Consider the following 16,490-nt stretch of genomic DNA (forward strand, 5'->3'; position numbering starts at 1 on the left):
TTTTGTTTTTTATTAATTAAATTAACACTGCTTGTGAGAGACTGTAAAATAGATAAAACTGTCCATGCAAACAGACAAGCGACTTTGTCAGAAACCACACCCACAATCAACACAGAAAGCCCCGCCCACATATCCCACAGTTCAGTCAAGTGTTCCAAGCTTCCAGTGGAACACGACAAAAGTCATGGGATACAATACTAGTTCCTGCCCCATGATTAATTATGAGTTATAGTTTGATATGTTGTGGATTATATGTTAGGTGTACAGTTCTGATTTTTATTTCATTTTATTTTATTAATCTCTTCAGTGCTCTTTATTCCTTTAGTAGTTTTAACTCTATTCTTATTCTATTTATCGTTTATTGTACTTTCTTTCGTGGTGTAATGATTGTCAATATTTTGTATAACTGTTCCATGTCATACATGTGTTGCTCTCACCAAACCAAATTCCTTATATGTGTAAAATAAAGTGAAATAAAGTGATTCTGATTCTGGATTATGAGGCTTGTTTAGTTTGGTAAATCATGTGATCTGCTGCTGGATTGTAACTGGATTGAGCGTTTACATGCACTTTCCTAATTTGATTGTAAACAGGATACTGTAGAAATCTGATTATTTATCATGTAAATGTCATGTAAACAACAAACTCAAATCTCTTAGTTTGGAGTAAAGTCTAGAAATCTGTAAATCTGATAAAAAGGGCTGGAATTTATTGTTTGTTTACAAAGAAAAATCTAATGATTGCCTGTAAACTCAGAGGTGATCTGATTATTAAGTTCACACACTGCTGTGTGTTCATGGGTGTGTAATAAGTGGGGGTGCACGCTCGGCACGGCACAGCGCCTGTGTTACCGAGATAGCGATGAACGTCTGACTGTTGGCGTCTGTCTAGGTTGTGTTCAGTCAGTGGAGCTCCTGTGTTTCCTGTTACCAAGATAAACAAGATAAAACTCCAGAAATGTACCTGAACACACCTCATTTCCAGAACACCACGCCCATCAGTGTTTAGATGACACTATTTAATGAGACTAATTTAGACTGTGGATGGGGTGTAAGATATCAATAAGCATCACCAATTGATAACTGCAGTATGCTTAATTTATCTCTGTCATATTCTGTGGTGAATAAATAATTACATAAATCTTAGAACAGCAATTTTAAAAGATATTTGTCTTGTCCCACGTATTGATACTGATTTATGATTGGTTGATTCCTCTGTCGGTTCCTAATTATACTGATTGTTAAACTCTTAGGTTGTCAGTTCTGCTCGTGAAGTCCTAACCAATAGGAAGCTCACTTTGCTGTATCTGCCTAGATACTGCTAGAAGCAAAGTCCTGATTGGACGAATAAAGGACACGGTTATTTTAGATACAAATGAACTAAAATGTGGGTTTTTTTGCGCCACTGACTGTTTCTTAATGAGATATATATTTAGATTCATATTTATTATTTAGTGAGTATTATATTTTATTTGATTTTATTTAATATTAACGTTCTGTTCTCTCTCTCTTTTCTCTTTTTTCTCTCCTCAGTGATGGCCTCTGATGAAAAGCTGTGTTCCTGCCTTCACCAGCACTGCTCCTAGGCCACACACACACACACACACTCTGCCCCACACACACTCTTACACACACACTCACTCTCTTCGGACACGCCCCTTCAGGTATACCTTCACAAACCCCTCCCCCTCCCCCAACACGAGCACGCACCATGTACAGTGTGGAGGACCTGCTGATCTCTCATGGATACAAACTGCCCAGGAGTGGCCCCGCCCCCTCGTCCTCCTCAACCGCTCCCTACGACAATCGCAACACCGAGTGTCGTCGTGACAACGTGGAGAACCGGCCGGCCGGCGCCGGCAGCAGCGGCGGGACTCTGAACGGGTTCGGGTCGGCGGAGGGCGGAGCGGACGGCCGGACGGAGGCGGGGACAGGGACGGGGGCGGGGACGGGGACGGGGGCGTACCGACCGGCTCAGACTGTAAAAGCGTTCCCCGAGAACAACAATAATGTTAACGAGGGACACGAGCGCATCCCGAGGAGGCTGGAGGTTCCTGTGGGGTTCCTGGGGGACCTGCAGCCACTGGGGGACTCACTCGCCACGGACAGTGGGTAAGTTACTCACCTGTACTAACATAGAGAACCTGAACTCTGGTCCAGTTCATTCTGCAGCACAGGGATGCACAGAATATTTGGCAACCTAAAAAAATATTTGGCAAACAGTGGTTTACAGCACTGGCAAAGAGAGCAGATAAGTAAGTTCAGTTCAGTTCAGATCTTTCTCTACTTGCTTAAATTTAACATAATCAAGTAACGTAACCCAGAAAGTGTAGCTGTAGCACTGTTGCTATTAGCAACTCGCTACTTATTTAGTCCATAGCCTGCGCTAAGAAGTTTAGCTCTAACTGGAAGCAGGAGCTCAGAAATGCATAGCATTCAAACTGTACACACACCACTGCTGGTCGCTTTCCAGTGTAAACGCAGGGTTAGGCGCTCGTACTGTCTTTCTCTCTCTCGCGCTGTCTCTCTCTCAAATTACACTTTTATTACTGTCTCCTCACAATAAAACTGAGAAATTCCAGCATTAAAAAAATTAATCATGATTTTAATTCATTTTTAAGTGATTGACACTACTTATATAATAATAATTTTAACAGGTGGTGCTCTCTACCCTCATCACTACCATTGTGATGCTGGTCAGTGCAGGTGTTTGTTAGCAGATGTAATAAAAAATGGAGATCTGGTGCTTTCCTTTGAGTGCGTTTTGATGGTTCCTTGTGATGCTGCATTGATTGCAGGCAGAAAAGAGGCGGAGTCTGACTTCATGTATCTGAGGAGGCATGCACTTGTCCTCATCCTCGAGGGCTCTGTTCACACAGCAGGTCAAATTGTCTGAAATCCAGGTGTCGCTTGTGTGGCAGTGTGAACAGCAGGAATAAACTGTAATTAACTGTAATTAAAGAATGTTAGGGCCCTATCATAAACCCTGCGCAAGGGGCGTCATGATGCTCATTACTATCTTTCACCCCGTCAACAGTCTATTTTCACGCCTTGCTCCTGCACTGTTAAAATAGCATCAGAGTTTAGTGATAAATCTACACTGATGGTTTGGTGTGGTGTTCTGGAATTGAGGTGAGGTGTGTTCAGGTAAATTTTTGGCGTGTTTCTACATATTTTGGTGGTGGAAAATACAGGAGCGCCACTGACTGATTAAAACCCTGACAACAGCCAACAGTCAGAGCCCATACTTATAGGTGCTCCCAGCCCTCATACACCCTGATTCATTAAACACACTGCAGAACTGTCGAGCTGCGCAAGGCGTATTTTTTGCATTCTCCCGATACCAAAGAAACACCGACACGCCCTAAATCCAGCTGTGTGATCCGCAACAGAACCGGCTAAAACAGTGCCCCCTAAAGTTAAGTATTGCTCTTTAGTGCATGTGTGAGGTCAGATATAGGTCACACTAAAAAGACTGTGTGAACAGCCTGAAATAAACATCAGATTTGATCAGAAAGTCAGATTTGGGTCACTTTTACCTGCTGTGTGAAGAAAGTTTTAGTGTTTTTTCAGCACATTTTAGAAACATTTTGGATGCTTGGCACTGGGGTGGCATGGTGGTGCATCTCTGGAGGCATGTTGTGTGTTTTCCCCTGGTCTCTGTGTGTTTAATTGTGGGTGCTCCGGAACGTGAATTAACCATGTTAAATTACCCCAAGCTGTGATTGGGTGGTGTTCACGCCTTGCACCCACTGACTCCAGATGGGCGGGCTCGAGCCCTGTGTAGAGGAATTAGTGAAAAACTGTACTGTAAAAAAATGTGAATGCTGTTCACATGCACTAATATGTGCCAAAATAAAATGCAAAACCGCCATTACATTACATTTCACTGCACTTGATCTCTTTATTAAAAAACGATATATAATCATCTACATTTATGTCAGAATTGCACTTAAAATGCAATCAGCTCAACTAAAGTGTATTTCACTGTGTGACACTGCAAATACAGGATTACAGTTCGTCTAGGAGCAGCGTGTAATTCAGGCCAAAATGAAATGTAATCACTGTCCAATCAGAACCCACTACTGAAATTGGGGCGGGGCTGAGAAACCAGTCAGAAGTGAGCACTTATAACTGTACTTTAAAGCAGAGAAAATGTATTTTGTGACAGTATATAATAGGAAATAAAGACTCTAATTCTAAATATAAATGAAGGCGGGCACAGTTACAGATGACTGTGTGCTATCATATTGGTTAATTTTTTATGTGACTTGCTGTGACTGGTTTCTCAGCCCCGCCCCAATTTCAGTAGTAGGTTCTGATTGGACAGTGATTACATTTCATTTTGGCACAAATTCACAAAATGCTGCTCCTAGACGAACTGTAATCCTGTGCATTGTGATTTCCATTATGAACATTTGCAGCACAGTCACACTGGGGGGAATACAGTGCAGTTGAGCCCATTGAATTTAAATGCAACTCAATTCAATTCAGTGTTTGGTTTTGAAAAAGTACATTCTTGTGTATTGTGTATATTTCAATAAAGAGATCAAGTGCCGTGAAATTTATTGTAATAGTAATGTTGTATTTAATTTTTGCATCATTCTGCATAGGTCTGTCACGATAGGATTTTTTTTCGTGGGCGACCATTTAATGTCATAATGATAATAAAATATCATAACAAAAAATAAATTATACCCTTTTAAAGAAAACTAAATTTTAATCACAGTTTTGGAAATATATAGTCCAGTACTGCAGTGTATTGAGTATATGGTCTGTTATTGCTGCCTAAAATACTATTTTGTTATATATGTGTACAAACATACAAATAAACACAATAAATATATTATTGAGGTATTGTTAATTTATTGTACGATAATTCGAAAAAGGAAATTATTGTGACTGGTCTAATTCTGCACATTAGTGAGGAAAATCAATGTGCATATTTTGGATTGCATTCATATTTTTTTTCACAATAGTGTTTTCTTTTCATTTTTCACTAATTTATCACCATACAGACCCACATGAGATGAGGAAGTGAGTGAAGAAGTGATTGCACTGCCACGTGTAAGAGTGTCAGACAGCGCTCTGAGGCTCTCAGCCTTCTTAAATTACTTTTTATCGAGTGAAAAAATGCTAAGCGCTAATGTTAACACAGCTAAACTCTAACAGCTAGCAGTGAGCTGTCAATACCTGGCAACGTCTGGACGTACTGCTGCCTCTGTGATTGGTTTACACAGATCTTAATCACTACAGAGGCTTCAACTGCACTGACTTATGAGACAGCAGCCTTCAGATTCTGACTGAGTGCAGGAGCTTCACTCCTCTCTACTCACACTTACACTATACTCACTATTACCACTTACCATGACCAGAAGAAGCTCCGCCCACTTCTGTACTACAATACAGAGTTACTATATTCACTAATACCACTTTACTACAACTTTACTACTGTACGCAACACAAGCCTTATGTTCACCATGTCCAGAAGAAGCTCCGCCCACTTCTCTACTACAATACAGAGTTACTATATTCACTAATACCACTTTACTACAACTTTACTACTGTACACAACACAAGCCTTATGTTCACCATGACCAGAAGAAGCTCCGCCCACTTCTCTACTACAATACAGAGTTACTATATTCACTAATACCACTTTACTACAACTTTACTACTGTACACAACACAAGCCTTATGTTCACCATGACCAGAAGAAGCTCCGCCCACTTCTCTACTACAATACAGAGTTACTATATTCACTAATACCACTTTACTACAACTTTACTACTGTACACAACACAAGCCTTATGTTCACCATGACCAGAAGAAGCTCCGCCCACTTCTCTATAAATACAGAGTTACTATATTCACTAATACCACTTTACTACAACTTTACTACTGTAACAACACAAGCCTTATGTTCACCATGACCAGAAGCTCCGCCCACTTCTCTGCAATACAATTACTATATTCACTATTTATATTCACAGTATTTAGGGAACACTATTTTTTTATCAGTATCTAGACCTGACAGTTTTGTAGTGTAAACAGTCTTAATGGATTTTTTATTACTCAATAATTAATTAAAACATAAACAAAAAGTATTTGTTACAGAGTTTAATGTATTTAAGTTTTTGTGTTTTAGTTCTGTGTACGCATTGCTTAACCTTGGCTGCATCAAAAAACTGCAGTGTTTGTTTCTTTCTGCTGCGGTATGTCCTTATATTGGCACATGCTCAGCAGAAAAGTTGTAAATTTATACAGTTATCTTTATTGTTTGCCAGGGTCAATTCTACACCACTGAACTTAAACTAAAATGTTGAATCATGTCCCATGACTTTTGTCATGTCCTATATAAACCAAAGACCTGTGGGTATGTGGGTAGGGTCTCTTGCATTGTATGTGGATGTGATTTCCAACAGAGTTGTTTTCTGCTATTTGCTGTTCACTATCAGCCCTCACTACAACTTCCACAATTTACCTGCACCCACTATCATCCACCCTCACTACAACTCCCATAATTCACCTGCACTCACTATTATCAGCACTCACTACAACTCCCATAATTCACCTGCACCCACTATTATCAGCACTCACTACAACTCCCATAATTCACCTGCACCCACTATTATCAGCCCTCACTACAACTCCCATAATTCACCTGCACCCACTATTATCAGACCCTCACTACAACTCCCATAATTCACCTGCACCCACTATAATCAGACACTCACTACAACTCCCATAATTCACCTGCACCCACTATTATCAGCCCTCACTACAACTCCCATAATTCAGCTGCACTCACTATTATCAGACACTCACTACAACTCCCATAATTCACCCGCACCCACTATTATCAGACCCTCACTACAACTCCCATAATTCACCTGCACTCACTATTATCAGACCCTCACTACAACTCCCATAATTCACCTGCACCCACTATTATCAGCCCTAACTACAACTCCCATAATTCACCTGCACCCAATATTATCAGCCCTCACTACAACTCCCATAATTCACCTGCACTCACTATCAATCAATCCTCACTACAACTCCCATAATTCACCAGCACCCACTATTATCAGCCCTCACTACAACTCCCATAATTCGCCTGCACCCACTATTATCAGCCCTAACTACAACTCCCATAATTCACCTGCACTCACTATTATCAGACCCTCACTACAACTCCCATAATTCACCTGCACCCACTATTATCATATTCACCCAATGTATCAGCTATCGAACAATCCACTTCTTACCTGAAGAGTAGGAAAATACTAAAGTGTGAAAGATAAGATGGTAGTGCAGAAGTTCAAATAGTTGAGAAATCTTTTGACAGTATATATTTTGAGTGTTTACTCTAGGTCAGGAATAATTTTTGTATTTCTGTGTGCAGGTTTTACGATGCCCCCAGCCTCACGTTTTCTGAGCATACAGAAGAACGGGATATTGCCTACTGGAGAAGGAGAGGGCAGGACTTCAGTGCCCTGTTGGATTATGGGGACCCGAGGGAGCTGCGCGTGTCCGGTGGGCTGTGGCGAGGCCCAGTGCTGGCTGCTGAGGACCTGAGGACGGAACGGCCACTGGCGCGATGGGAGGACGGGTCATGGATACGAGAGCCTATAGACTCAGGCCCAGAGACTCTTCGGGTGTCTGGGGAGAGGAAATGCCAGAGCCTGGGCACAGAGGAGTGGCGCCCTGCGGTGGGTCTCGGTCGGCAGCTGTCTGACGGAGAGGCTGAGCGCTGGTCTCAGGAGCAGCAGCACCGCCTGCGACCTGCAGAGGGCAACGTACCTGCCACGGTCAGGATGAAATCTCAGTCACTGCCCCGAGTTCTCTCTCCAGAAGACCCACAATACAGAGAACTTCCCCAAGCAGGGGGTCCGAGCCAGGCCCCTTCTCAGAGAAACAACAGCTCTGTGCCATACGGTCGTTATCACAGTGACTGGCCAATAGGAGAGCGGTGGAGTGGTCAGCCTCACGGTCAGGGTCCTGTTGCACTTTTGCCAAAGCCACGATTCAGTCGCCCAGTAAAGCCCCCGTCTTATGAGACTCACCAGCAAAACAGAGGGAGCTGGGAAACGCTCTCCTCTGAACCGGTGTCCAAACCCAGAGACCGATCGCTTTGCTACTCTCAGAACTTTGAACCATTGAGGGACAGGTCTGGATGCTATTCTCAGAGTGCAGAACCCTTGAGAGACCGGTCCATTTGCTTCTCGCAGACTGCAGAGCCTCTGAGAGACCGCATGTTGACCCACTCTCAAAGTGCCGAACCACTACGAGATCGATTCATTAGTCACTCGCAAAGTGCAGACCTGTTAAGAGACCGCTTTATAACTCACTCTCACAGCGCAGACTTGTTGAGGGACAGATCGCTTTGTTATTCTCAGAGCTCAGAACTACTTAGAGACAGGTCCATCTGTTACTCGCAGAGTGCAGAGCTACTGAGACCAGAGGCATATAGGGCAGACCTGTTTTATCAGGAACTGACTGGTATGGAGCCCCCTGGATACATACCACCCCCCTCTTACAGGAGATTTCCACCTTCTAGGGGTGGACAGATTTTTCGCGCCGACTCTGCCCTTGTTCGGTGGAAACGAGAACCAGTAAGTGCCGAGATGGGTGAGTGGTTTTCCAGAACAGCAGGATTGTCGTGGTCAGAACGACGAGAAGACAGGAGTATGGCAGTAGTCCCTAGGAGGCCAGTGCATCCAGGACCCGTTGTACCAAATCGGCCAGGGCACATTCAGTACGTCTCGTTTGATGACCCACGCATCAGGCACATCTCAGGGGGGCCCGGTGGAAACTCGCTCACAGACGCCGACAAGATCCGTCACGTCAACAAAGAGCTTCCCTGCGCTGCAGCTTTAGGACAATCCACACATGATAGTGCCTTCCTCCCTGCCCAGGGGCCGAGCACGGATGCCCACAAACCAGCTCCCAGCGAACATGAGAATGCTAGTCGGTGGCACAGGGGATTGAACAAAGGCAGTGAAAGTGTAGCACCAGACCAGAGCTTTTCCAAGTTCCCCACCACTTTTCAGACCAGGCCTTCGCAACCAGTCATCAAAGTTGACAGGAGTGCAGACCAGCTGGTCAGGGTAGATAGAGTTCCAGATCAAGGTCAAATCAAGGTAGATAGGGTAACAGAACAGGTTAAAGTGGACAGAGCTGCAGAGCAGGCCAAAGTAGAGAAAATCACAGACCCAGTGAAACCAGTCGTAGACCAGGTCAAAATTGAGAGAATAACAGAAATCAAGCCAGACAGATTTACAGACAAACAAATTAAAACGGACAGAATGATAGAACTGACGAAAATAGAGCGAGTTCCAGACCAGGTTAAAGCAGAAAGATACACTGAGAAGCAAATCAAAGTGGACGTCAAAGTAGAAAGAATTCCAGACAAGCAACTGAAAGCCGATAGGATTTTAGACAAGCCTAGTAAAGCAGACACAGTGCCAGACAAGCAAGTAAAAGTGGATAAAATTTCAGACAAAATCAAACCAGATAAAATAGTGGAAAAACTGACAAAATCAGATAAATTAACTGACAAGCTGTTAAAGTTGGACAAGCAGACAAAATTAGATCTGACTATCGAGCAGATAAAAAATGAAAAATCCACTGACAAACAGAAGAAAGACAAGGACAAAGGTTCCTCTGAGAGTGTTTCCACAGCAAAGACAGAGCCAGCCCAGGAGCCTGAGAAAAAGAGCGTGAAAAAGAAATTAAGTGAGACTATTTTCTGTTTAGTGTCTGTCCCCCTTTCGCAATCTAGCGGAAAGTCCAGGGATCAAAATAACAATGAAGAGAAAGAACCAGATTCACCTCCAATTCCTCCTCCACCTCCTCCAAGTTCCTCAAGTGAGAACAGCAACACCCTTAGCTCCCTGCCGAACCAAAGCCTCAAAAGCACATCCACCACCTCCACTGACTTGGAACTGCAAGCGCTCACACTCGGCAGCGCATCCAGTACCATCATCACAAGAAGAGCTCATCGCAGGAGAAACTCTCGCACTAGGATAATTAAGCCAAACCCCCATGATGAGCTGAGACGGTATTCTGGGGCTTGGCCAGGGGACCAGTATCGTGACCAGGAAACCCAGACTAGCCCTGAACTTGCGAAGAGTGCCCAGCATCCGGGTCCTGATAAAATTGAAGCACAACCTCTGCCTGCTGTCCCCGAAGCAGAGGCCACTGCGGAAAATGGAGCAGGGGCTCCGAATGCTACAGGAGCTGCTGGATCGGCAGGGGCCACAGGAGCCCCAGGAACTACGGCAGTTTCTGGAACTATAGGGCCCACGGGAGCTACTGGGGCTGCAGGGGCCGCAGGGGCAACAGGTACCACAGGGGCTACCGGAGCCCCTGGGGCAGCAGACCCAGGCACTCCTTATGGATATCCTATGAAAGGTCAGAAAAGTCTGAAACCATCCAGCAACAGCGCCTTTTCAAGGACAGGTACCTTCAAGAGCACAGGTTCACACAGACCTCCACTACACCCTCCTCCACACCCTCCACCTCCCCCGCCAAACCAACCACCATCTCAACCACCACCTCCACCTCCAACACAGCCTCCAGCCAAGTCACCTCCTTTGGACCAGGCTGACGATTCAAAGTCAGCTGCCGGTGCCAACCCAGACAACTTTGGGCAGTACCTGCTGAAGCCAGTGAGCCGGAGGTCATGGGACGCCGTTGAGGAGCTAGAATCCATTAATAAAGAACTGCAAGAGCAAGCAAGTAAACGTCCCACTGTGGACCAGTGCATAGAAAATCTTAATGAGGCCTACAAAGACATCCTGGAGCTCAGCACTGCCAGCAATAACCTCCCCAACCGCTCCGCCATGCAAATCCCTGACCGCATCAAAGCCAGGCTGTCATCGGATCCCCTGGTGATGTCTGCGACTACGCTTAGGCCCAGCCTGGTCCCAGGGAGCGACCCGGAATACAGGGAGGTTAAGAGTGCCTTTTCCCGACCATCAACTGGGAAGAGCGTTAGCTTCAGCAAACAGCTAAGGGAGGAGATTTGTCCTGCGCCTCCTCCGTCAGAAACAGGTTTCAGGGATTACAAAACAGTAATGTCCCAGATAACTCACCGCAAAGCCTGTAGATCAGTTAAGCTGGACCTTATGATTGGTAGGGATTCCTCAATAAAAGATGAAACTTTGCTTGCTCTAACAGCCTCCTCTGCATCCATGGGAGCCGAGGTTCCTTGGGCAGACCGGCAGCCCATGCAGGACGCCTCCACTCTGACCAGCCCCCCAGACTATGAGCACATCTGTCAAACGCTCCAAATTACCCGCGACTGTGGGGCCATCAGCAGAGGGGCTTCGGTAAAACCCAAACCAGGTAGTGCCATGATCACTGACGCTCCACAGCATGTATCCATGCCTGGAGGATCTGCAGTAGATTTAGAGCAGCCGTGCTGCTCCTTAACGTTAGATAATAGTGAAAAACAGGCAAGACAGGAGCCAGTCTCTTTATTTAGGGAAGAGAGAAGCTCAGGCTTCAGGAGAGTAACAAGCCAGAGTAGTACATTCGTTGGTAACAGGAGTGCGATGAGTGGTATTGCAACGTGCAAATCAATAGGAGATAAAGCAGGCTTAGAGGCAAACCCTGAAGTACCTGCTGACTGGCAAATGCAGCTGTCATTAGCAGAGAAGCATATTGCTACTCTCATTACAGGGGAAGGGTCCAAACAGGGTTCGGCTGAGAATTTAGATGAAAAGGGCAAAGTTGAAAGGGGGGCAGAGGGCATTTCTGCCAGCCAGTTAGCAGACGATGATTCAGACAAGACAGGAAAAGAAGTCAACCTTGTCACTTGTGAGGGAACAGACGTACCGGTAGAAAAGCAGGAAGATCAGCTGACGCAAGGTGTTGAAAGTCAGTTGCCTGTTGAAAGAATTAGAGCTGATGATAGTCCAGAAGAACAGACAGGGACAGATTCTGAAAAATGCAAAGAAGGAGACTCTGCAACAAAAGATGCCGAAGTGCAAGAGCAAAACCTGGAGTCTGTAAAAGAACCAAGTGTGACTTTAAGATCGAACAAGGCGTCAATGTGGACTCATTCTGTTGTGGATCCAGGGCTACTGCCAGAGTTTCCCCCTGATCATCTACCCTTGTCTGTATTAGCGTACCCAAACCGTAGGCTGTCTTTAGATTGTGAGAGGGGTTCTTGGGAAGGAGACTGGTGGAACAATGGGGACGGTTGGGCCAGAGAAAGGCGATCTCTCGATGCCGAGAGAGAGGACTTAGATGGGGACAGGTGGGTTTTAGACGGTGATAGACAACAACCCAGTGGGGAAAAGCGAGGTCTAGGTGGTTGGCGTGGGTGTGGGATTGATCGGCAGGGTGCAGATGATTCGGACTGGGATTTAGATGTTGATAAGCGACATAAGGATGCAAGTGATACAGGTCCTGATGTGGATGCAGAACAAAAGGACCTTAAGCAGAGGCAAGATCAAAGTGAAGATCAAGGTTGCGCTGCCTCGAATAGAGACACAGACGGGGACAAGCCTAAAACTCCAGATAAGGGACAAATTCGAAGTGCTGAAGTAAGTCCGGTTGTCAGAGAGGTGCAAGGAGTCTCGAGTTTAGGAAGACGAGGCCGTGGACTCTCACATCGAATCGAAGCCCTGCATGATCGTTTTATTGCCCCGCCGGGACATGGGTCCGAGGAGAGACTCGCCCGCATGAGGGAGGTGGACACTGTCTCACGCATGAGACGCCTTAGCCTCCGCAGCACAGACTCATGGGATGGACTATATGGGGTCAGCTTTGTGTCTAGAGCTGAAGAGTTGGGAAGGGATGATGAACAGTCCCTTCCATCCACCCAGGGGCTTCCAAATGCAACCGAGACGGTGGAGAGAGAGAACAGTGCACCATGTACAGACAGCAACGAGCCCGGGGAGACACAGGACGACCAGCCAGTCCCAACAGGTAGAGTATATTCCAACAAAATACCATTAAAAATCAATCATCTTTAAAATTAAACCTCAAAAAATACCTGCACCTAGAAGTTAAGTGGGATTGTAATGCTAGTCAGAAGGACCACAGAAGTTACCAGGAACAATAACTGATTACAACTTAAAACAGAAGTAGTGTAGAGCTTGCTAACATCCCAACATGCTCATGAAGTTGTAGAGGTTCCTAATGAAGTCCTGTGATAATCCATCCCATTATCACACAGTTCCTGCAGATTATGCGCTAGAAGTGGCGTGTTGATTGCATCAAACACATTTTCTATAATCAGAGATGGGTCTTTGGGCCCTGTGTAGTCCGATTTATTTTTTGGAAAAATATCTGAAATTTTAACAGTTTTTTTAAAGAGAATAAATGAAACAAACTTTGACTATATTGAGACTGCTGAAATTAAATTAAGTAATAGAAAAAAACATAAATGACATACATTTTACAGACATATAATTTTTGTAATGCCCTTCAATCCTTAATTCGGTGCAACTGTTCATTTGTAGTTTATTTTAATAGTTTCTCCAGGGGAGGTTGCACTCAGTTATATTCAATATGAATAAGTGAAATAAATTCACCCTCAAATGTACACAACAATACGCTGTTACTTATTAAATAAACTTTTTTTTATCATAGGGCTTTATTTAAATTAAGCACTTAAGTTGGCAGCATTGTGCGGACAAAAATGTTCCTGCAGGAATACTGGAGTTATTATGGGATGGATTATCACAGGAGGAGCATTAGGAACCTCTACAACTCTCTACATGCTGAGAGTCAGCCGTGTTGTAGCATTACACATGTGTTACACACTACTTCTGTTTGAATATTATCCTGTTATATTCCTTCTGAACAGCATCACAATCCCACAATTCCTTCTGGATGCAGCTATTTTTGGATGATGAACATACATTAAATATATGTGATATATGCACATGTGATATGATATAAGAACATGGTTTTAAAGACCAGTGGAATGTATCAAACTGAATTCTGACTGAATTCTCTTAAAAAACAGTTTAATAGCTTTGTAGATTTTTGTAGATTTTTGAGTGTTGCCGATTACTTGACCAAAGATTAATTGATTAGAATTCTGTGTGGATGCCGAGTTTACTGAGGATTATTATTAGTATTATGTTTTTTACCAATAATATTTATCCTTCTGTTAACTAATATTATCATAACTTATACCAACATAACAAATTTCCAAGTCTTTTTCTCAGCTTGATGTTATAGAAAATCAAATGCAGTTAATATAATCACAGGCTCATGCTAATTGTGGACAAGATTCTTGGGGCCCTATCTTACGTCATGCACAAGTCACATTGTGATGTTTATTGCTATGTAACACGTCGCCAACAGTCTATTTTCACGCGTTGCGCCTGCGTCATTTAAATAGCAATGGTGCTTCTGAATATATCTACACTGATGGGTGTGGTGGTCTGGAAATAAGGTGTGTTCAGGTACATTTCTTGAGTATCGCTATGTTGGCAATGGAAAACACAGGTGCTCCACTGACTGTTTAAAACCCTGACAACAGTCACCAATCAGACGTTCATTGCTATCTTTGTAATGCAGGTGCACCGTGCATGTATGCCTCCACTTATTACACACACGTGAACACACAGCAGCACAAACCCAACTTTTACATCAACAACAAACAGAATAGTAAATAAAATAACATTGCTGTTCCCAGTGTGATATTTTACAGCAACAGCTTAAAAGACAAGAGACAATATGAGACCATTTATATTAATAAGTGCTGAACCTTCAGCAGTGTCTTAAATCCCTTAAAAATACAACAGTATATAAAGGTTGTGATGTCACTGCTTATGTCAAAGGTTATTTTCTAAAAGGGACTGTTGCACAGGATTATAAAGAATTAGCAGATCATCCGTCTCCACTGTTTAATCAGTTAATTAATCCTAATTCAGATAATCTGATGATTTTCTGCTTGTCCGGAATAAAAACCTGCAGTCTCTCTTTCCCTTTACTCCCTTAATTCCTCTGCATTAAAACGCTGTGTGGGTGATGATGGAGGAGAACCACTAGAGGGAGCTGCTCTCTTTCATTTGGGAATTTTTGCCTCAATCTTACTGAGGATATTTATTTTTTTACAAGTTTTAGATAGTTACGTTTTTTAGTTGTATAAATTCGACAGATAAACACAAATGGTAATTCATGGTTTGGGATTATTTAAATAAAAATACAGAAAATATACCAACAAAAAGTACTTTATGCACTATGTGGGTGTAGAGGCGACATTCTTAAAACATTTTATTTTCTATTCAAGGGACCAGAAAGCAAACACCTTTTATTTAGTGGTCTGAAAAAGTATTTGTCAGATTTCTTTTGTTCTTGAATTTTTTGTCATCCTGATATTTTTCACATTATCAAACAAACTTTAATGTTATTTAAAAAATAACAAACAAGATGCAGAGCTTTCAGACCTCAAATAATGCAAAGAAAACAAGTTCATATTTATAAAGTTTTAAGAGTTCAGAAATAATCAATATTTGGTGGAATAATCCTGGTTTTTAATCACAGTTTTTTTTTTCATGCATCTTGGCATCATGTTCTCCTCCACCAGTCTTACACACTGCTTTTGGATAACTTCAGCAGTTCAGTTTGGTGGTTTGATGGTTTGTGATCATCCATCTTCCTCTTGATTATATTCCAGAGGTTTTCAATTTGGTAAAATCAGAAAAACTCAACATTTTTAAGTGCACTATTTTTTTAGAGCTGTTTATAAAATACTGTAGAGATATGTTTTTTTTATGTATGTTTACTATTAAATGACGTATGATGTGACATTTTTGATGTTTCCACTAAAACTGGTTAAAACGTGGGCTGGTTCACTAAAAAGCACCCCGGTTCTTATAAGCTAGAATGAAACTGGTTCAGAATCAGAGTTTTTTTTAGGTGTGAACGCGCTATAAATAAATTATAATAGTCGTTTTATATGGCAACTCTTTGTTGGAACTGTGCTTAACTCTTCGTCTCGCTGTGTTTCAGAGTCGCAGGAGCTCAACCAGGCGGAGAAGTCATAGCTGGACCCTCAGAAGTCTAAGGTCACGAAGGTCACGGGGTCAGGGGTCATCCATTGCCACTAAGGGCCAGCTTCCAACACTGTGACCTGGCTGTCTGCTAAATGCCTTCATATCCATATGCCGCTCACATGATACTACCACAACACACACACTTTATCACACACACACATTTACATAAACACACACACACACACACACACTGACACATACAGTTCATGCACTAAAAAAAATATTACACGATTCATATATGCAGATTAACATGTTAACACGCAAACCTCACGTACACACACACACACACGAGTTCATCATTACGTACACACACACACACTCACACACACACATACACACACTCACTCACACACATACATACAAAATGGCCTTCTCCGACAAGAGCATTGTGTATCAACTCCACCCCACCTCCGCTCGATCCAGCTCCGCTGGGTTTCTTAATGTTGCTGCTCCACTGCCA

General features: G+C 43.3%; 1 protein-coding gene across 1 annotated transcript; it reads left to right on the plus strand.

Moving 5' to 3' along the window:
• Positions 1–1,535: 1,535 nt before the first annotated feature.
• LOC103032598 (uncharacterized) lies at positions 1,536–16,185 on the plus strand. The gene is made up of 3 exons (XM_049476904.1): positions 1,536–2,111; positions 7,408–12,944; positions 15,987–16,185. Exons 1-3 carry the CDS (start codon positions 1,711–1,713, stop codon positions 16,019–16,021), a joined length of 5,973 nt encoding a protein of 1,990 aa, XP_049332861.1. The 5' UTR covers positions 1,536–1,710; the 3' UTR covers positions 16,022–16,185.
• The last annotated feature ends 305 nt before the right edge of the window (positions 16,186–16,490 follow it).

The sequence above is a fragment of the Astyanax mexicanus genome, chromosome 4 (genome assembly GCF_023375975.1).
Source record: "Astyanax mexicanus isolate ESR-SI-001 chromosome 4, AstMex3_surface, whole genome shotgun sequence".
NCBI classification, from domain to species: domain Eukaryota; kingdom Metazoa; phylum Chordata; class Actinopteri; order Characiformes; family Acestrorhamphidae; genus Astyanax; species Astyanax mexicanus.

Excerpts from the sequence above, each read along its gene's own strand:
- LOC103032598 (XM_049476904.1), top strand. The coding sequence starts at position 1,711 with ATGTACAGTGTGGAGGACCTGCTGATCTCTCATGGATACAAACTGCCC. Across the intron at positions 2,112-7,407 it reads TCACTCGCCACGGACAGTGG|GTTTTACGATGCCCCCAGCC; the intron begins GTAAGTTACTCA and ends TTCTGTGTGCAG. Across the intron at positions 12,945-15,986 it reads CGACCAGCCAGTCCCAACAG|AGTCGCAGGAGCTCAACCAG; the intron begins GTAGAGTATATT and ends GCTGTGTTTCAG.